The sequence below is a fragment of the Eleginops maclovinus genome, chromosome 10 (assembly GCF_036324505.1).
Source record: "Eleginops maclovinus isolate JMC-PN-2008 ecotype Puerto Natales chromosome 10, JC_Emac_rtc_rv5, whole genome shotgun sequence".
NCBI lineage: Eukaryota > Metazoa > Chordata > Actinopteri > Perciformes > Eleginopidae > Eleginops > Eleginops maclovinus.
In genome coordinates, this window is record NC_086358.1 from 9957762 (window position 1) to 9980088 (window position 22327).

A 22327-nucleotide genomic window follows, 5' to 3' on the forward strand; every position below is an offset into this window, starting at 1 on the left:
TTGCCCCACAGCCAATACCCAACAACCTCCTCACTCCCCTGCCATTAACATTATATACCACCCCCATACAGGAGCGCTTCATGCCTTCCATTGCTGTCCAATGCGTTCTGCAGCTCCATACTCAGAGGGAGCTTATTTTTATGGGTCCCAGCCCCGTCTTCAATACGAGAGACAGCCATTGTAATTGAATACTCAATAGGTGAGCCATTTAACAAAAGTGGAAATGGCATTCAGCTATGTATTAATGTGCTTTGCTGAGGCTAAAAGAGCCATCATCATTTCAATGTTCAAGCTGTTTTAAAAGAGCATTTAGCCTGCCATCTCTCCAGGCCATGAGAACAAAATGACACGGATTTCTTCCTCCTCTGTACTTTGTGTGAATGTTCCTCGCCTAATATTTTTGCGTGGTTATCTTGCTTATTTTCCCATCCATCCCTCAGCACCTCTCCCTGATCTAGGTGGAAGGATACAAGCAGCTCTACAGAAGGTTATTGTCATGAAAAGCCCCTCAGGCATTTTGGATCTCAGCCCTTTTTTTCCTCCATCTGCATGCAGTGTGTGTGGGGTGGTGGGGGCTCTAATGATTTTTCCAGGACAGGCTGAAGTGGGTGTACAAGTGTGTATATATATATATATGTGTGTTTGTGTGTAATGGAAAAAAAGGCAGACAGAGGAGATATATGTGCAACATGGCGTCATTACTTAACATCTCTGTAGATCCGTCATTTGGCTTTGTTTGTTTGAGCGACTGCTTGGAGGCCTTATCTCTGTGGCGAGGCCCGTGGCTGTTTATCGCCTTGGTGACGTGAGCGGGAACGTGGAAGTGGATGCTCTTTGCTGTCAGTATGTGTGGGTGATGGCAAGTTCACTGACGGCCCCTTAGGGTATGAGGGGTGCTCTCACAAAAAAGAAGAATAGGAGAAAGAATTTTCCCTTGACAGCTCAAACACAGCGGTCTCGAGATGTACTTCTCAACGGTAGCTTGAGGAAAATATCCTGTCGAACTGCCTAAAACAAAAAGATGTGAGGGCCAGATTAGCGTATTACCGAAACAGCTTTCCTTTTAGGCTCTTCTCTCTCTCCTCCTGTCAGAGCTGTCTGCAGAGAACAGGGGAGAACATGAGACATTAACCTCTATGTGTTTATTCACAAGGCCCCACAGGCCAACTGGGAGGATGAGCACAGAACCATCTCTAAAGCCGGCGAGGCGGAACAATCACAATGTGTCATTGGAGGGAAAGACATGAAGCATTAGCTGCTGCTCTCCTTTGTGTCTTTCACAACTTAATTTTAATTGAATGTGCTATTTATGTGATGAGTCACATGCCTTCCACTCAGCGCAGAGCACATTTGACCTTCCGTGTGACGTACAGTCAGTGAGTTGTATGATGAGTCATAGCGCACAGTAGCTGTGATGATGGAACGAAAAAGCTGCCTTGTTTTTCTTTATTTTTTGCTGAATATAGATAAATAATTGCCAACCCTTAGGAACAAGACCCCCCAAGTTGCTAAAAGCTGAAAATAAAAAGAGTACATTTCAGCTGATTTTTTTCCTAAAATGTCATCACTTGAACTACTTGCAACTTATGACAAGGAGTTGAAAGTAACATCGCTTCGATTTATATTTAGATGACATATTTAGATTGTAATTACATCAGAGATCACAGTCCACATATTGACCCACACAACACATTAAGTTAAGTTCATTACAATTCATCCATTCCAATAGTATGAGCGTATTAAAACCTGTGACCTTTTGAGGTCAGGAGTCAAAGTTAACACTTTGTTGCTCTTTAACTTTACTTCACTGAACCATTACTACTGCATAAATAACAACAATACAACTTTGGGTTAAAGTTCAAGTTATGCCAAATTATTAGAAAGAGATGCACTTAAGATTGTGGCCATGTCAGGAACGAGCTGAGAACCAAAATGCAACACATGGGAGAACAGGGGAAGTCGGTAACCAGCTTTATTTATGGTAGTTTGTACTGCAAAGTTCTGGTACAAGACAAACCTGCAGGGAGTATAGGCAAAGGGCAGGTCAGGTACAGGCGAAGGTTTCAGGAGTAGGCAAGGTACAAGCAGGGTCAGGAAACGGTCGAAGCAGGCTGGTCAGGGGCAGGCGAGGTCGAAACCGGGAGAGCAATCTGGGAAGTAACGCGGGAAAGAATTGCATGTTGCGATGTACGATTTGGCACTGAGGTGAGAGTGAAGGAGGCCTATATACTAATAGAGCTGATGGGTTCAACAGAGTGTGAGAAAGAAGCAAGGTGTGGCTACCAGGTGACCAAGGTGACTGAGAAATACTAATGCAGAAAATAGGTGAGTGAGGAAGCAGACTGTGACAACTTGGAAAACTACATTTAAACCATTGCAATTAGCTGTTAAACATATTTAGCTAATGAAAACACAAACAAATAAATATATTTTGTACAACTTATGATATATCCTGACAACAAAAACAGGGCAAGACAAAAGTGTGTTTCTTTCAAATGTATTACTTTTTAAAGTAAAGGTTATTTTACTGCTTTGGACAAACTTCACCAATATTGCTACGACACATCAGCCGGATCCACTGAATTACATGAAGTCACATTATTATTATGGACATAATTCCTGAGAATAAAAGACTCCAAAATGGCTAGTTGCAGTTACAATCACAATTGTTGCCATAAGGTCCATTAAAAAGGAAAACTTGGTTTTGGAATACAAAGTTTTGCAGGAGCTATTAGGACTAAAGCCAGCAGGTTCAGCCAGAGAACGACTCTAATGTTTTTGCATTAGAGGAAGCCTGAAACACTTTTTGGGTGTTTATGCCAATTGAGCAGCTTTCATTGGATTGAAAGGGTTTGCCACCTTGGAACATTAAATCCAGTCCTCCATGTAACGGCAGCAAACAGCTAACATGTCTCCTGCTGAGATGTTGACTTGTTTTATTGTGTTGATAAAACAATTGGAATATTAGACATGCTTGTATGTAGTCAATTGTTTAACTATGGTCTCATTTTGAGAAAATAGAGCTCAAAGCAGGGTAGGCTTCCCTTCGACAGTGTGTTTAAAGTTAATGAAACTGAGTTGTAAAATTTTTGTAGTCTTGAAATTTCTTGTTTAGTCTTCACTCGTAATGAACTCCTCCATCCTCTTGTATTCTGTAAGGCAACGCCCAAGATGGTTACGGCCAAGATGCCAAACTTGAAGCTTCAAAACCTTTGACAAAACCGATGGTCAATGTTATTGTGACAACATTGAGTTATATACAGTCTGTGGTAGTAAATGGTCCTCAGATCAGAAAACTGACACACCAATAGCAGTTGTGCAGCAATATCTACCTAAAGTTTGCTTCCAAAGTAATGCTAAAGTAGCAAAAGTGCAGAGCACTGGGGAAATTGCATTGCTTATAATTTCAACTTTGAAGAAGACTGTTTTATAACTTATTTTCTAAAGTTAACCACTTTAGAAGGTCACAAGCCAAAAGGGTTGTGAGCCACTACTCGATCAAATGAAGTGTTGCAACAAGATACTGCAATTGCTACAATGAAACCATCAGCCTTTTCCTGTGTGTATGGAGGCAGAGAGGGGATTCAGTACAGAAGAAGAATGATTTCTCCAACATTCCTCTGTTTTTCCTGGCCTGTCTGTTTGCGAGTCATGGTACTTTGGGAGCCAGCATGGCTCCGCCAGAGGAGTCCGACTAACCACTGTAATTGTGCCGTGCCGAAGCCGCCTTCCCCAACCCTGGGATTGAACCATGAAATATTCGAAAATGCCGAGGTTAAAAGAGGGGGGTCTTTGGCAGTGCAACGTGAAATGTGAGACCACAGAGCATCTTTAACAAGGAGGCGGATAGAAAGCCAGCCAGCCTGCAAGTCGGGCAGCCAGTGCACATGGTGAAGTCCTCTGAAGGAGAATAATTATGGATGTAAGAGGAGATATTGCGCTGGGAGCAGATCAATAGTGCCCACGTTCTGCTGGCGCTGAGGCCAGTGTATTTCTGTCACAGCAGGAGAGTGCAGGATATCAGCTTGTTGCTTGTTGCTGGAGGGACTCGCAGAAGTTTGAACGCCGGCGGGTTTCCCAGATAGCCTTACAACCCTTGTTCCTGCACTCCCCCCAAATCACTGCTGCTTGGAGTTTGGCTTCTTGCTTTCCCTCCATTTCCAATCCTCTTATCCACACAGAGTTGGCGGGAGGATTGGCCTTTGTCTACTCATGATTGTGTTCCCACAGTCCAGGCTATACAGTCATGTTTTCCAGTGTGCTTTGGAGAACTCTCCCTATTCTGCTCGGGTTAGAAAACTCTGGATAAGAAAGGGACAAAGACAGCATAATATACCCACTAATGACACAAAATGAATTTGCTTCATGCCATGGATTATAAAAACCTAAAGTCTTATGTTAGAAATGTTGCTTAGCTTAATTTGCTACTTGCCACTTGAACTGAATGAAATTATTGTTTTTCTGATTTATTGCAGCTTTTTTGATTGCATCATGCAAGTATTTCCGTGTAGGAGAGCCATGGGGTTTTTTTGCGATCCCTGCAACATCCATCACATGTTAGCTGTGCGCATAAATGTGAAATGATTTAGCCTCCTTGTTGAAGGGCCCCTGCCCACAATGCAGCTTTTCATCTGGCAAATGGCCATCTTATCCCATCAACACGTTGGACATCATCTCAATTTTTTCTAAAGCCAATTTATTCAAACAAAGCCCTCGTGTCCCTTGTGCACACAAATGGTTCGAATTATTCAGAGAGCTGGTTTTTTTTTTCTCCCCTGGTTTTTATTGTCTGAAGCATGCTAGTCCCTCCAGAGCAAATCTTTGTTTCTCATTAGGGGGTAAATAGAGCAGACCAAATGCTCGTATGTTTATTATACACAGGAGGCATGATCGCTGTTCTTAACAGTTCACTGCAGAAAAAGCTGTTTGCTTTTTTGACCTTTTGTTTGCAGCGCCTGCAACCAAATGTCGGTTAAATTTTACTGGATAATAAGCTGCAAGAAAATTGATGGACTGTGATGAAGTTGGGTTAATCCATCAAAAGTTTTTATGCCAGAATTTTCAACAAAGACTGTTTTATCCAGAATGAAAAATAAATGTACTATAATTTTAACCATTTACAGTTATTTTTGGGAAAGAAAGCTTGCACATGATAAAACATCTGCAAGGATATTTTATATTAATGAATATATTCATATAAAACAGTCAAGAGAAAATAACCACAATGGATGAAACAAACATGAGAGCCATATTGCACAATAATTAAAGCAGTTTAAAAGGAACGCTCGTCTTAAAATGTCGTATCCCTCTGTCCAAGTAATTATCTGTGACTCAGCAAACATAAATTTGGTTAACAATGACTCATTTAAAAGGAAACATAATCTGTTTCATCAGGAATGTGTGGGTGAATTTGTAATGATAAAGGTGGATAGAGTTTAAAGTAGCAGATCCCTTAGTAACATTAAAAGCCCCCTGAAACCTCTCGTCAGATAACAACCTCTTTTATTTATTACTAAATAAAGTGTTGAGTCATATCTTTGGCAGACAATACCATGTTTTGTAAGTTCCTGTGGGTTAATAACTATTCATTCAGAGAGTTTAAATTATAGAAGTGGTTTATATTTCAATAACTATATTTCTATCACTTAATCTTAAGATGAATTGGTTGAAACTGAACATGTACCCAAAGAGCTGAAACAAGATTGCAATTAATTTGCTTTTATATATACAGAAACAATATTAGTGAAGTACTGAATACTCAGAACGTCAATGAGATGAACCTTGAGCAAACAAACTGGCAGACAATCAATACAAATTATTAAAGCAAAGAAAACACTTCACTCTGAAACTAAATTATTTCTCAGTTAGCACATCGGTTTTTTTTCTCTCAAGTTAGATATGTGTTTATTCGGATGAATTCAAAAGACCTTATTGCAATTAATTGTACACCTTTTGACTCTAGTGCAGTAAGTAGTAAAGTCAGCTAGAAATGTGGAATAAGGGTTATTAGAACCAGTAAAAAGCTGCTGCTGAGACGACACGTTCACCCTCCATCTTCCCTTTACCCAGTGTCGTTCCTTGAGAGATAGCCAGTCTCTGGTAGTCTGACGTTGTGTGCTGACCCCTTGTTAGAGCCCAGAGGTGAGATGTGTGATAGAGGCCCTCAGTGCTGATAAGGCCATCAAGCTGATAACTAACTCCCCCCAGCACAAAGCTGCTACTGCTACTGCCACAGCTTCCATTAGCCCCACCACACTGGCTGAATGCCTGCGCTATCTGAGGTTACATCCTCTGTTCTTCTGGGCCCTTATGCAAACCCTGCTTTCCCATGCTGAGATTGCTATCAGCGCAGATATTTATGTACTGCACATGTTTCCGATTGTTTAACCTTTGGACCTGTGCTGTAGGTACTGCTGTCGTCCCTGTGGGCTTGCTAAGAGACTGCCTTGCTGCCCTTGTAGGCGGACTGAGATATTTGGGAGCAGAGGCTGTTGCTAGAGGTGTGTAATGGACTGGCAGGAAAGGGCAATGAAGAAATTGGTCACATGGAAGCTAAGGTCAGCCCCGAAGCTTAAGTCAGCCCCCCACTTGCTTTCAAGTTTGAATTTTATTCAAATGGATTTAAAGGGAAATGTTTATTATTATTTCCTGGATTCTGGTTTAATTTGCATTACTGATGAGTTGGCATTATTTTAATTATGTTGTGATAAAGATTCCAAACTGATACTTTGATAACTATGTATGTTTAATAAATATGTTATAATGACTGAATGGAATATTTACCAATCCTTTAAAAATATTCCCTGATCGGCTTATTGATAGTCTTGAATTGACAACATTCATTCTTCACCAATAGAAAGCCTGCTAAAAAAAACAATGAAATACACTACTGAAATATAATAGGAAAAATGACTTTGCAGTGATTTACAGGCAACACATATTTAGTTTTGATCTAAGCTTTCCCTAAATGTGCAGCACCAATTTGTTTGAAAAAATATATACCATTTTTTTATTAAAAACTGAGTCAGTAACAGATCAACAGAAACTCAATCTGAATCGATTTGGATTGGGGGAGTGACATGCTGGGGAAAAGTATATTTCTAAGCAGAAGTGGCAGTGCATTATATAAGGAACATATCCTGAGGCAAGCAAAAATGTAATGTATAACAGATTTTGAAAATGAATACCATTTAATGCAAAGGAGAATACGCTGCAAATGTAAAGACTATACCTCACACCAATACACCATCTGTTGAACAGTGGACAAAATTAATATAGAGGGGAAATGATTCAATTATTTATAAAACAAATGAAACCTCTCAATTGCCAGTAGGTGTTTTTTTTTGCTTTTCTACAACTTTGCTATGTATTGTATTACAGAGCAAGTGATGAAAAGACAATTTGAACGTAATACATTTGGGAGTTGGAGGAAGTCCTAGTTTAGAATCTAAATAAGGCGTCTGTGCATGGCAGATGTAAATCTCAGAACCCTTTATGATAACACCGGCATGTAAGAAAATAACTAGGTAGTGATGAAACGTGCCACTTAATGGCTCGGTAAAAACTGAAGTGAAATGCCATCAGTTGTTGTTGAGTAAATTCCCAGAGGCAGTAAAAGCAACTCCTGCCTCTCTGGAGTGTGTTACCGCGCGTGTGTGTTTACCCTCATGTTTGTGGCATGTCATGCTTGAGCAGGATTGCTGCATTCTCCTGGGAGCTACAGGAGTGCTCGGTACAGGTGATTTATTCCTCCTAATCTGTCCTGCACAGTAGCAGGCGGCCGCCTTCCCCTCCACCCAGCGTGAGTGAGGTGCTATCAGCTTGCATGATCATATTAATAGTCACCGTCAGTCGTTATCTGCCCACATATCTTCGAGGTGGCAGCTTCCTGTTCGGCGGCACCTGGACTCGTGCTGGGGGCTGACATCCTGACATCCAAGAGGAGTCTTGTTTGTGACCCCAAGGCCAAGTCAAGGGCACTAACAATCTCCACCGATGCCATCGCTTTGATTAGTTATTCCTTCTACTCCCACACACACCACCCTGTAATGTATGCTGTTTTAATCTGGCTGGAAACGCTCGAGTTGAATGCCAGATGTTGTTTTTACTGGGCATTTATGGAAGCTGTGTGACTCGCCTCAGTGATGTCTTGCGCTTACATGCAGGGAATGAGGAAAACATGTCATCTGCCACTGTTATTTATACATGCACATAGTTTTAATTGGCTGAATTATCTGAGATTTCATGACCACAGTCATGCTCAGTTTAGTTTGAAAGGTTCCTACGGAAGGTGATTTGTCAAATCCAACTGATCTGTCCGGACCTGATAATTGCCTCTCCTTCAGTTTGCACCATTTGAGGAATAAGCCAGGCGATCGTTTTTTTCAGTTCAAAGGTTGGAAGTCAGTTTTGATTAAAATGGTGTTAGGAGTACACCCTGATGCCTTTTTTAAATAAACATGTATTGAAAAGAATAAGAATAACGTGGGTGTTGTTGTAAATGACTTGTCAGGGCCTCCTTTGTATCTTACCCCCCGCACAATGTCAAAAACAATTCAATTTCTGTCTCAGCATCAGCCTGGGCTAACACGGTCTAGCAAATGCCTATTTTCTGAATGGCCTTGGGGAGTTATGCCTTTCAGCTTATCAACTTTTATTAACCTTAGTACTGAGGTTTGCTCTTTGATTTAGATACTTTGGGAAACACTGAAATTGGATTTTTTTTCTCTACTCTCACTCCTGCTGTGACATATGCTCAACAGCTTGTTACACAGAGGAGGAAAAACTAAATGCTTGATTTGATTTGTTACAGAGACCATTCTATCATCAGAGTCAATAACAACTTGTCAGGTTTTATTAATTTATTCTCGTTTGGGCGTCCATATGTGCCTTTTAAGAGCAAAGATGCATTAGAGAATGGATGGATTTCTTAAAATGTACATCCAAAACATCAAAATAACTTTTTATGTTTTCTTTATTATTTCCTTTTATTTGTGTGAAATGGAGAAAATGTCATTAAAAAGGGATAAAATGGCCAGTAGGAAAATAAATTAGATGACAGGACAGTTAGGAAAGGAAGATTAGAAAAGCGGACAGGGGCTTTTACTTTGAAATGTTTTTTTAAATATGGTATTCTTTCTGATGAATGATCAGTGCAGTTTTGTGTCCTATTATGTTAGTTACCCAGAGCCATGAATGCCATCTTTGCTCATCTCTTTATGATGAGGTGTATATGAAGACTGACTGCATATTGAGCAGTTTTCATTGTAAGGAAGAAAACCCAGAGTCAATACAGAATAAGTTACTTCACAGAATCGACCCACTGTGGCTGCACAGGCATGCTAGGCTCCTGTCACGTATAGTGTCAAGAAAACAATGTGTGAGGCTTTGAAAAAATGCCCTTTGCATGAAGTGTGTATTCCCTCTTTCATTTTGCTTGGCAAGAAATTGTAGACTCCCGCCCCCCTGACTGGGCTCTGGATTATTAGCTTAAGCTCTCTAAAAATATCCCTTTGACTGTTTAAGCCTCTGACAGCAGCAACATCTCACACATTCTGATAGCTTTATACTAACTATGGCTGCAGAGGGCTCATGCACTCAGCCTGACTTGTTATCTTTTACCTTGTTTGCCCGAGGAGGAGAACTCACGGGCCCCGAAAAAATCTGCAAAAATTCCCCTCTCCTTCAGAATCAGACATCGGAGTGGATCATGAAAGGCGAGCATGCAATCTCCGAACAAACAAGATGCTTTTTTGAGCATGAGAGGATTTTGCCCAGATGTCACTCGAAGCGCTTGTCATTGTTGCGACAGCTGTAGAAGCACATGGACCGTCATTTGAAAACCACACATACCAAAACAGCACACGTCAAATGTGTAACGTACACAGCCTCAAACATAGGACTTTTCAATTTCAATGTAGTAAACCCTTTAAGAAATTATTACTTTTATTGCCTCTCATTTCTGTTTTATTGACATGCATGTGCAGTTACACTAATTGCATATTTACCAGCATACAGTATTTATCATCCCAATATATTAGTTTTATCTGAGCTTATACAAGCAAATGTTTTTGGTGTTGGCTTTCATAACAGCTCATAGAAATTAATAAATTCCTAAAAGGGATTACACTGTACACATGTGGCTCATAGACATCGCTTCAATTATCTTTTCTTCTAACACCCACACTCTCTCCAAAGGCTTTTCTCACAAATATTATAGCTGCTAACTAGAGAGAGACGGAGGGTGAGATAGAGGCATGTGCCGCTCCAAAGCACCATCCTTATTCCAGCCTTCATTCTTGTGTCTCTTTTTAAATGCTTTCAGATGAAATATCGCTGTTTTGAAAAGACATTTCTCCAAGCTGCTCGCGTCCCGGTGAGATGCCTCATGCTCGCCGGTGATGGAACGTTGCTGAGTAGAAAAGTCAATATGTGGTTGTAAATAAACGAAAACAAATGCGAGACCTAAGCCTTCAATAGACAGAAAAAGGCAAAGGGAGGAGAGAGAAAAAGACTACTCACCTTTACTCATTATAAAACTGCTTATGGGCTACAGCAGCTAATTGACTAGCCTCTCTGCCCCTGTGTGTGTTGAAGGAGTCGAGGGGGGTGATGAATTGACATATTGCTGGCGCTGTGATGTTGATCCAAGGCAGAGAGCCATGAGGCTTTCCTCCAGGGACCGGTAACCTTATTGTTCCATGTCATCTCCTCCCCTTCTGTTTGAGGACCAGGTTGCCAACCTTTCCCCAAGGTCACGCAAATATCAGCCCCCCTACTGCAGATAATTGGATTGTTTGGAATCATAACATCAACTTATTGCCCTGCCTGGGGTCAAAAGTGAATTTATTGCACAAGGTTGTCTGTCATGATTTGTGACATCGTTGTGAACCGAGAAGCAACAGCTTCTGTCACCGATTAAAGAAGTGACCAAAGGTTTGGCCCGCTTCTGCCTACAGAAGACATATTGGAATACAGAGCTTACCATTTTGTCTAACCATGCTGCTTCTGTATACAAGTTGTTTAGTATTTCCCTGATTAGTCCAAGGATCAATTGCTTTCTATTGTTTGATAATTAATGTGTAGAACCAATCCTGAAATTTTCAAAAAACGTTTTTGTTTAAATGTTTACATGTTGCTGAATCTCATATTCAAGAGCATGATATTGGTTTCCATCAAGCTCTGCAATTAGAATACTTGGAAACTGTCCCTGAGTTCTGTAGTGATACTTTTAATGTAGACAGTACGTTATGAACACATTTTTCCCAGCCAGCCGTTGGTCTCCCATAATATCAGGCTCTTGAAACTCTTGAGTAATTTGTTAAATATGGTCAATTAAATTATAAATAAAAGCACCAACTTACCTGAGACTTGAGCTTCAAAAGCATAATTACTAATATTTAATGAAAATGAATTGAAACACGTTTTTTCCTGAAACAATAAGAACAAAATACATGAAAGTTTCAAGTGTATTACACACCCAATTCTCACGCCATACTTAAATAAATGAAGACTAACGGCCGTGTACAAATGTAAAACAAAAATCTTAAAATCGAAAACGACAGGATATCTTTGAAAATGTTATGCATTTATGTGATTTGTAGCCAAAACGTACACACACACACACACACACACACACACACACACACACACACACACACACACACACACACACACACACACACACAGTATGTACGGGCCTTTTAAGTGCACCTGTTAGGAAACCAAAGAAACATGGTGGGTGTTGAATGCCTGCAGTGTTGGGGATTCCCACATACCAGAACATATTCATGGTTTCAGTGGCGGTTTCATGGCTGGAGGCTGACGTGGTGTTACCTCATGCTGCCGTGGTAAGAAGAGACCAAATGGGGCAATAGATTAAATGGGTGGGCTGCATGCCTATTAAATCAGGGGCTGGCAGAGAAGCACTATCTCAGGTTACCTAATCTCAGGTGTCATGGCCGCACATGTGAGGAGCGGAGGCAACGAGATGTCTTTACTTCACGTTGGTGGTGTGACATTTTACTCTGCATGTGACTCTGTAATTAACTGCTCATTTGTGTGTGTTTTTTCTTCTCTAGGAGGCGGCGACATTTGCCAAAGAGCTCGGCTTTGAGGTGAGTTGACCGGCAATTGCACACTAAACAGATCCTAAAGGTTTATTTTTGCTGATAATGAAGTTCTTTTTGGACAGTGATTGATGTGCTATTATACTCTCCAGGCCTTGCAGCAGTTGCTATGGAAACCTGGCAGTCGTCATGGTTTCTTTGTTCAGCCAGCTCTCTGTTATGACGCACTCTGCTAGGTCTGCACCCAACATCGCCTACAGATGTTATTTATTGAATTTTGAAAAGCCTCTTGGGAAGCTGAGAAGTTGGGCATGGTTTCAAGCCTTTCTCTGCAGGCTCAGGGCTCATCAGGTTGCCTGGTTAAAAAGCCTCCTCATTATCTTCATTGCACTCAGGGATGATACTGTATGTCTCCCTTTCCCTGCGATGGCATTACAGCACACTGAAACGCGCTGTAGTCTTTTAATAACCAAATTACAGCCACCTGTGGTTTTAGATTATGGAAATGAAAATTACAGTGTTTGTTCCCCCATAGATCCTGCTTTAAAGTGGGGCTGCCCCTTACGTGTAAAAATGAATGTTCCCTGTGTCTATTTTCTGCCTGTATTTTGCATATTTGGAACCTGCGCTGCTTTTCAAATGTGAAATCAAAAACACAAATAGCCGGTGTATGTGTGTGTGTTTTTTTTAATGGGCTCAGGTATTTTAAGTGCCTTCTCTCTTTCAAAGGTAAGGCTGCCTTGAGTATGGCTCTGCACCGTGTGAATAATTGTCATCCAGAATCACTAACGGTGTGATCAACGTGACTGGAATAGAAATGCAATCCTGATGGCAGTGACAGGTTTAAGAGAGGAGAAGGGATGAAGGCAGGAAGAGGAAGGAAGGTGGGGGTGGGGGTGGAGGGGGGGGTGGCTTGGTGTGATGGAGGGTGCCTCACATAAAAAAAATAACACAAAGGGCAAAGTATAGACTCTCCTAGTAGTTACAATTCTTTGACATTTTCCATGTCAACCTGATTTGCCAGAACACTCTGAAAAATTGCATTGGATGAATGTGATTTCTCAGATAGCATCAGCGGTCTGTTCTGTACTTAATGCATTTTCAGATGGTTGTAGTTCAGAAAAGGTTCTTCAAAGTTGTCTGATTCTGTTCTTGGTCACTTTGTAATGACAATTTCACTTTGCCTACACACTGTAGCTGTACATAGACACATTTTATTTACGCTGTATACTAGCTTATAGAACTTTGTCAAATGCGGGACAGACAAAAAGAATGATTCAACAAGATTGATAGGAAGACATTTGTCGTTCACTCATACAGAACTCTTGCAATAGGAATATGAGTGCAGAATGTATTTCCATCACTTAATACAACATCTCAAAAACGTCTCCGTCAACTCACCTCTGGCTGACTGAGATTCACAGTTTCTCTTTGGTTAACTGGACTTATATTTAATTTAATAGGCCATTCTTGCACACTATATGTAAGTAATATCCCAGTGTTATATTGTGTTAGCTGCAATTTAGCCCTTCAATCGGGTTTTAGTTGTCAGATAGTTTTATCTGCTATTTTGAGATGTGTATATTGTTCAGTTGTTTATTTTCTACTATTTTTTATTTGTAATTATGGGCAATACTTATTTGACATGCTGCTGCAAAGAAAACTAATTTGGGATTAATGAAGTATATCTTAACTCAAATCATAAATGTGTGTCAAATCACACACAAATATAAAAAATCCTGAGCTTAAAGATCTTGGATAGTTGTTTGACGAAATACGTTTAGCGCAAATCCTCTTCCTGGAGATATTCTGGAGCTTTTAGCTTTATCGCTTGGATTTCATAAGTAGAAGGAGTTGCTCAGTTGTCATGGCGATAGTTGAAAGATGGTCTCTAGTGTCGCATCTGACAACCTGTTATGTGACCAAAATTATATAAAATAAAGAAACCTCTCTATATTACTACTCCATCCCACAAAACATTGCTGGATGCCCTTGAATGGATCTTGTGATGAGAGGTTTCTTTCAAATGAAATTCATATTAAATATAATGGACTGACTTCCATTTATGAAATTCAATTCTACATAATGAGCTTGAATACCTCTTTGGAAAACATGATCCAAAATCAATTACTTATTTTGGCAAGTTTTTTGTTAAATTGTACTGTCATTTTTTTATCATCCAATTAGACTTTTTTAAAGTAGTTATTCTGTCAAATTTGCTTTGCGAAAACAACAAGTCATAAACCAAGTATGAAACAGAAGTGACTCTTCGAACCCCTGTGAGGTTAATTAAATTAATTAACTCAGTTAATTGATTAGTGGAGGATTTTTTTCAGGGATACGTTTATTGGATATTGTTATAGCTGTTGCCGGGTTGCCATTATCTGACTTGATGCTCTTTTAATGTATTCTGAAACATTGTTATTATCACATTATGGATGACTAACAACAACGACAGCAGCACTTCTCTAGTGTAAATAAGAGATAAAAAGCTTGTATTTTCCAAAACAGCAATCAGCAGATCTCAGCACAGTCGCCTGATTATGATCTGTTTCCCTTTAAATGCTCAAAGAACTATCTTCATCGGCGCTCTGATTGAATCTTTCCCTGGCAGTGTTTGTCAAACAGCCTGCAGTGGAGACGATCACTTTCTCGCTGGCTTCAACACAAAAAACACAATTTAACACCCCTGTGAAGCTCTTATATTTCACGCTTTGTTGATTTATGTCTGATCAATTGCCACACAATCGTAAATATTGCCATTTGTCAGTGGTAAACTAAATGGACCGTAGCATTTGTCAGTGCATTTGTTGTGCACTTATTTCTCTGCATTTCTGCCATCGGAGCTTGTCAGGTAAGTGTTTCAGCCAGTCAAAAAGGAGGAAGTTGTTTATGTGTGTGAACAGCGTGCCCTGCTCAACAGGTGTGAAGCTTACCCTACCACCTCTGGCTTTTAGAACCCTTTAGCTCCTAAACCTGAGTAGAGCGCCTTTTTTATGCCGGGGAACATAAAACCGAAGGGTGACAATGTGCTGAAGCCTTGGTTTTGCATTCAGTGTCTGGAGGACTGCTTGTGGTTACATCCAGTCACAGTGACAAATTACCTTCTTTTTTTTTCACCGACGCCTGCTAACAGCCTCTGTATTAACCTCACCATTAGCACTTACTTAGAGTGTTACACCCATTTTTCGTAGAGCCAGGGTCTCCCCGGACCTCTCAGGGCTGATTAAAGGACATTTGGGAGGCATTTAGAGGTGTAAAAGCTCATCGGTTTGAGTGAGCCAGTGTGGCTGGTACTATTGGGTTAGAGCCTATCTCTCTGATTACTCCCTTAACCACAGTATTTGCTCGCCCTGAAGGTGTTCGAGTGTTAGCTTTGACACAGATGCCAGAGACGTCTACGACCCGGTAGTACTAGCTACTCAGTGTGCTGTATTATGGAAAAGAAGAGTCCACCCCACTGCGAGGCGGCGATAAAGACATTCCACCTGCTCATAGTACATCATGATGAGTTAATAATAAAGTAGCACTGACAGGTGTGGGTTTTTTATCCCTCTCATGATCAAAGGCAAGCACTCCGGAGAGTTCTGTCGTCTCCAGGCGAGAATATCCATTCTGTGCAGATGCTGAGGAGAGATGGCCTGTTTCAGGAAGAGAATGATACAGTACACGCACCACCTATCCCTTCAGCTCAGAAGTAGCTTTATCTGACAACAGCATATCTTCACAAGCTTATTTTCATCTCACTTAGGGAATATGACATTCTAATATTTTACAGCTCTCCTGTAGCGGCATGGAAACATCATTGAGCGCCCCTATTGATCTGTGTCAAAGCGGTTTCATAGCCCATCTGGTTTCATTATCACTTGATCCGTCTGCCAGGATTGGAAAAAAAATCTGACCTCTTCCTGTCACAGTTGCGATCTTTGATTAACTTCTCAGAAACTGCTCCTTCCCGATGCATTTATTCAACCTTATATACTCACTGTGTTTTGGTGTTTCTACAGACAGATGACATCGCAGAGATTGCAAAGAAAACCCAAAACCTCCCCAAGGAGAACACGAAGAGGCAGCGAATGGTGGTGTTCACCCAGGGCAAGGACGACACTGTTGCAACTGTTGGTAGGCAATTTTTAGTTTTTCCATTTTTGTCTGCTTGTTTTCACATATTTCAACTGAAGTACCACTCAAAGCCATCCCAACTTTGGCCCCTTTTGGACTTCCCTTTAACCTCATATCACTAAACTGCAGAGCCTTAAATAGATTGTAGATCGCCGACTGAAAAGAGCTGAATGCTATCAGTAATTTCTTTGAAGTTTAACCTGAACCATTGACTCCAGATGTTAGAAAAAAAGAATGCTTGCGCTACATTCTGTCATTTCAGAGCATAAAAGAAATGTGGGGGATGCAGAGAGCAGGCATTGATTTGTGAAGTACTTCTAACTTTGTCTTGGACAAACTCCAGGCCAGTCCTCAGCAATTTTTAATGCTTAGACTCTTACATCCTGCCCTTTTTTTTTTTTTTTGCTTCTTGCAAAATGCTGGCAGAGTGGCCTTGAGGAGCGGTTGACAGTGTTGCCCCTCAAATCAATGTTTTTTTTTGTAATTTGGGGCAGATTTGCTAGCGGGACATTAAAAGGCGGTGTCATCATAACTGAGCAGGGGTTGCAGGTTTAAGCGGTTTGAGGGAAGGCGATAGTTTTCGATTACTGCTGGGAGACGTTTCCTTTGTTTGGAGCCACAGGGTGTCTCTCCTCGTTGCCCTTGCAGTTCAGAGTAGTTGTGCACGGGGAGAGATGGCCTCAGGTAGAGTCTCCAACATATCAGTCATCACTGGGGACTGCAGGGAAGCACAGCCACAGCAGCACTGTAACTGCAGGACACTGTCTTTACATGTCCACGGTCCTAAATTCCACTCTATTTACAGGCTGAAAGTTTTTACAGTATGTCACCGGTGGCATCAGAATCGGAATTCCTTTATTTGTCCCGCAGCGAAGACATTTACGGTATGAAAACAGCAGAAGTATAGTGCATATGAAGTAAAAAGAATAGATATTAAATGGAAAAGTAGGCATAGGTTATTAATAATAAAAAACAGATTCTGTTCAGATTCAGTCATTCCTTTCCCGTATTTATATCTATATTGTATTCTTCTTTAATGGTCTGTAAAGTGTGCTGCCATTCTGGCTTCATTTCTCCAGAGACTCTCTTGATATATTAAAGGTTTTAAGTGGCTGTAATCAATATTTTTTTCATATTAAACACTCTAAAATAAATATGTAATCTGAAAAAGGAAGCCACAGAATAATTAACCAACTCAGCAGCTCTATAAAGGTTTTTAATCTTTTAACTCCTTGTTTTGGTTTAACAGCCACAACTTTACAGTTTTGGTTCACTGTCATCAGTGTTGTTTACTGCCGCAGCACGTCAGCGTTTTTTCAGCTATAAAACTCTGATAAACCCACATTAGCAACAAAGTTAGCGACTAGCTCGTGGACTGAATTAAGCAGCTAGAGCAAGGTATTTCCCTCTGGAGCTTGTGGAGAACAGAAAGAGCTAAAAGCACTGACACTATTGGACTTTGATGCATCGGATGTACATTTATCAATCTCGTATTCATCAATTTATTACCATACTGATTTATCGCCGTTACAAACTAATAGCATAGGTTTTAATGAAGCTAATAATCATGTTCAAAGAAGTATTCCTTGAAGTACATTTCCTTTCATGAGTTTGAACAGAAATTCTCAAGCATTTGCCCGACAGTTAAAAAGAACGAGACTCAATCCATTCTGCTGGAGGTGATGGATAATTCCTGCCTGCTTCCCTCATTGCTCCTGCATGAAGACAGAGCTGCGTGCCGCTGTGAACTTTATATAAAATACATGATGAATGCAAGCGGGATGAAAGACAATGTGTTTCAGATGTCATCCACAAAGGCAAACATGATAAATGTCATTGAGTGTGCTATCATTTCAGTGGAGCTGTTACAGTAGTAGCTGCTACAGCATTGGTGTGTGAGTGAGCGTGTGTTAACATCGCTATTCATGCCAGCCAAATAAATGTCAATGTAAAAAGAGAATTAAAGATTTTCATTTCCCAGAGGCGGCGCTCTAATAAACTTGATCTCTCATTTTGTTTGCAATTTGTCCTCCTGTCAGGATTTGATCATTTGCCAGCATCTGCATGTCATGTTAAACCATTTTATAGTGATTAAGGACGGGAGACTAGCTTCCCCCGTGGTATAATTCCCTAAAAAGAGATGTCAATTTGTTATTGTTCTTTTTTCCCTGCCCTTCATTTGGAGCCTTTCATCACACCACCGCTTCAAACGTGCCTTTTAAGAGCTGGGAGCAGTGGGGAAATGGCCCTTTATTTAGCTGCCACTGACACTGCTGAACTACACTGGGCTTTTGCTTATACACCCATTAAAGCAGTAATTAAGATCATTGTGCCCTGAACCTTAACGGTGAGGAGATCTAATAAACGATCATTCAGCGGGGGTTGCCGCTGTAATCGCTGATAAGGACTTGATAAAGCCGGACCCTGCTCCTCGCCGAGTTTTAAGGCTCTCAAGGGGGCTAAGCAGGCAGAATTAAACTTGGAAAAAAGACCTGATCTATACATGTTAATGACACGAGGCCGACTGAGGAATGAGAACTGGCTACTGGCTACTACTACTCTTTATTTAAAGCATGTTTTGTTGTTATACTCTCCAAAATTACAGTAGATTACAACATTGCACAATTATAGAAAAGTCTACTTGAAGAGGTCTCGGTAATCTGTTTAAAACGCCATATGTTTATGAAGAACCAAATCAATTAACTTCCTGCGCTATGAGAAAGAACTCTTTTCTCTTGGCATCCCTCTTTGAATGTTTTCTTTCATGTCTCCCTGAAAGGATATTGGTTGGCGATGATCTTTTGCCTGTGGTTACAGTAATTACAGGCATATGTATTTTTTTTAACTCAATTGTGAACAAAGATGCTGGATATGATAGGGAAACAGATTGAATGTCAACTTGCTCCTAACCTGTCGCGTTTGCCAAGAAAGTGGTAATGTTGTTTTCTTCTCCGAGGCTCAGAGTTTGGCTGGAACGCAACAGGAAGCGTTCCAGAAGAAGTATTCTCTGGGAAGTTTTTCTCACATAGAGATGTTGCACTTAAACTTCAGCTCATGCATTTTAGCTTAATTCTTGTGTAAAATTCCTAGTCATTTAGCTGCGCAGGATTGAAATGGATGTCTTTAATTGATGTATTTGCATAGACGATAAAGTGTGACAGGATCAATGTTAATTTTAATGATTTGCCAACTATTTGATCAACCTGCTCTTGTCAAAGGAACAAAATGAGCGCTGGAACACAACCAAGTAGAGCATGTATTCATTTCAGAACTTCATATGCTCATTTTCCAATAAAGCCGAGGTCGTCTTATGTGCATGTACAGTAGCTTTCTCTCAGTCGGTGTTGTGCTGTGAATTGGCATTGTTATAAAGAATAGCCAATAATAAAGGACTTAATTGATACTTGTTTCAAAGAGACGCCTGTTGAAAGAATTTCTTAAGTTTAATCACCACCATTCAAGAGCTGTAATGAGGGAATTATGAAGAGCGAATTAACAAAAGCACACAATTATAGCTTACTCGAAAGAAAGTATCTGAATTCCTTCAAGGCTTTTCTCAGGTTTTTTTCCCCCCTCTATTGCAGGTTACCTGTCACAGCACTGCCATACCACACTCCCACATATTCACCACCAATCTGCTGCTTCACTTACTTTGTCAAACCAAACTCTAGGAACAAGATTATATTAAAAAAAAAAACATAGCAGAGTTGTATTGATTGAAAATACTGTTGCAGATCTCATTACAGGGAAATGTACAGTGAGTGAGCAAAGTGATGTTTTCAGACTTTCTACAAGCCAGCAACAACAGAGTCTGTGTTTTTTGGCAGGAGTTTAATTCTTCTATTTTATTGCCATTTCCATGACAGATTTTTGTAACAGGCGACTGACAAATTGTTGGCCTGTAACCTGAGTTAACATTTCAGTCAAATGTAATAATATCCATCAATGAGGTTATGTGAACTTTTCCCTACAAACTTTAACGTTGGTCGTGATGACAGAAGTAGGAGGGTCATCTATTGTATCAATGAGACATGTTAAAACCATTAAAATGTACTTTGAGTTACAGTTAATACTGAGATTAGTAAGTTAACATGCTAACAATAACAATGCTAACACGTAGATGTTAAGCAGGACATGTTAACCATGTTCCCAACCTTAATTAACAGTGTTAGCATGCTAACATTTGCCTTTAGCACTGAGGTACAGCCAAATCTGAAAGGAATGTAATTAGTATTCGTTTGCAAATCAAAGTAGTTGGCGAACATCAATATTTTAAATGTTGATAGCAAAAATGGCATTGCACTGAATCCAGCAGTTGTTGAGATATTTCAGTTTAGACCAAAACGGTGCTGGCATGGCCATTTCAAGAACGTTTATCATTTCACTGTTTGTAGGATGTCGGTGAAGGCTGAGGCTGGATTTGTATGTTACTTTAGCTCAACAAGTGGTTCCGTATTCTGGTTATGTCATGCACAAAGCAGCTTTGATTGCTAATTTTGGAAAAAATATACTAGTTTGTGTAAAAAGTGACTGGCTGAGTGAAGTAAAAGGAACAAGTCAAAGCAAAAAGATTCTCTTGTGCATGTTAGACATATAATTCTCAGTTTACATACAGTATTTCACAGTCATAAGGATCTGTTCATTGTGAATACATAGCTGTAGGTCAAACCCATTGAAATGTGTTCCATTACTTATGACATATCTGGGTGTAGTATTTTCATAATATCATGTCATGTAAGAGGTTCCATTTTGGAAAAGGTGGTCTATATAATAAGTCCTGACTCCTCATGTACCACCGACACTGGAGAGGGTAACCACCTCTTTTAATTACAGTACAAATATTTACACAGTTATTTATATCCAATTTGTCGGGTGTAATGAACAGCAGAATATGTGCTGAACAAGTGCAGCAGCTTCAAAATTTAAAGCATCCGATTTTATAGCCACAAAGTGCATCGCCTAAGCACAACCACATCTAACGTTACTTAACTGAAGAATAAGTGACATAGCCGTAATTTATTATGAGCCCATTTTCCATTGCGTTTAATCGTTTCAAGAGGGAGGAGGGTTCTGGAGCTTCTTCAGTGGCATTAATTAAGCAAAGTCGTTATGCTACTAATTAGCTGATCCTAAAAGGATTCCTGTATTATTGTAATTTATTATCAAAGTGACAATCTCCTGTTTCCCTTTTAAGAGAGAAAATGTGTCATTAAGACAACACAATCTAACTCTTTATCTAATACATCCCCAGCACCTGACCTGTAATACAATCACATTCTGCTTTGTGATTTCTGCTGCAACTTGATGCAGTTTCTTTCACAGTAGGTGTATTACAGTAATTTCCCATCAGGTGTTGAGCATATGTTCGGCTGCAGGTTGTGTATCTTTCACCCGGTAAGACTAAAGCAGAAATGTATTCAAAAACTGGAGGGGGGTGTCTTATCTGCCGCACAGATATTCTGAGCCGTCGTTAGATTAGCAGGGAGCCTCATTAAACAACTTCTTGTAGTTTTTGTTCTCATGTTCTCCTTAAACTTCCAACCTTTTTCTCTCAATAAGAGGTCTGTCAGCCTTTCTCACGTTCCTTTTATCCACATGTCCACATGTGATGTCTTTTGTCTCTTGCACCTTTTTGAAGGTTCATGTCGGCACCAGAGCGCTGGGATTGTTTGAAGATTGTGTGTGTGGTTTAGATTGTTCTGACATAAGTTGCTGATTTAATGTCACTCTACACCTCCAGACTCTGTCATCTGGTAGATTTGTGTTTCTTTTCCCCCACCCCTCTCCTTTTAAACTAGAAGTCCCTTTGAAGTGCATATGCTACTGATAATTCAAGCAATATAATCCACTGCAGATAATAAAGAGACTCTCATTTAATGGATTCCGTTTTGAACTGAAACGACTTACAGCAATTGCATTGTTTTTAATTTACCAGAGCACTCAACCAAACCTTTCGACATGTTGCAAGTTTTTGTATTTGATGATCTGTTGCTTTTGAAGAATTAAAGCATTGCACAGCAGTACATAGCATTGTTCTATACAGTGTCACTTAGTTTAAATTACCCAGTAATTTGTGCTGAAACAAAAGGTAAATAACCACACAGTTGTACACAGACAGAAAAGAACAATAGTCAGTT

General features: G+C 40.1%; 1 protein-coding gene across 2 annotated transcripts in view; it reads left to right on the forward strand.

The window, feature by feature from the left end:
* Nucleotides 1-22327, forward strand: part of adkb (adenosine kinase b) — a 94861-nt gene that overhangs the window by 70935 nt on the left and 1599 nt on the right. For both annotated transcript variants that reach the window (XM_063892596.1, XM_063892597.1), the window contains exons 8-9: nucleotides 12081-12116; nucleotides 16076-16190. In XM_063892596.1, the coding sequence (XP_063748666.1) occupies nucleotides 12081-12116; nucleotides 16076-16190 (151 nt within the window). The remainder of the gene's footprint in view (nucleotides 1-12080; nucleotides 12117-16075; nucleotides 16191-22327) is intronic.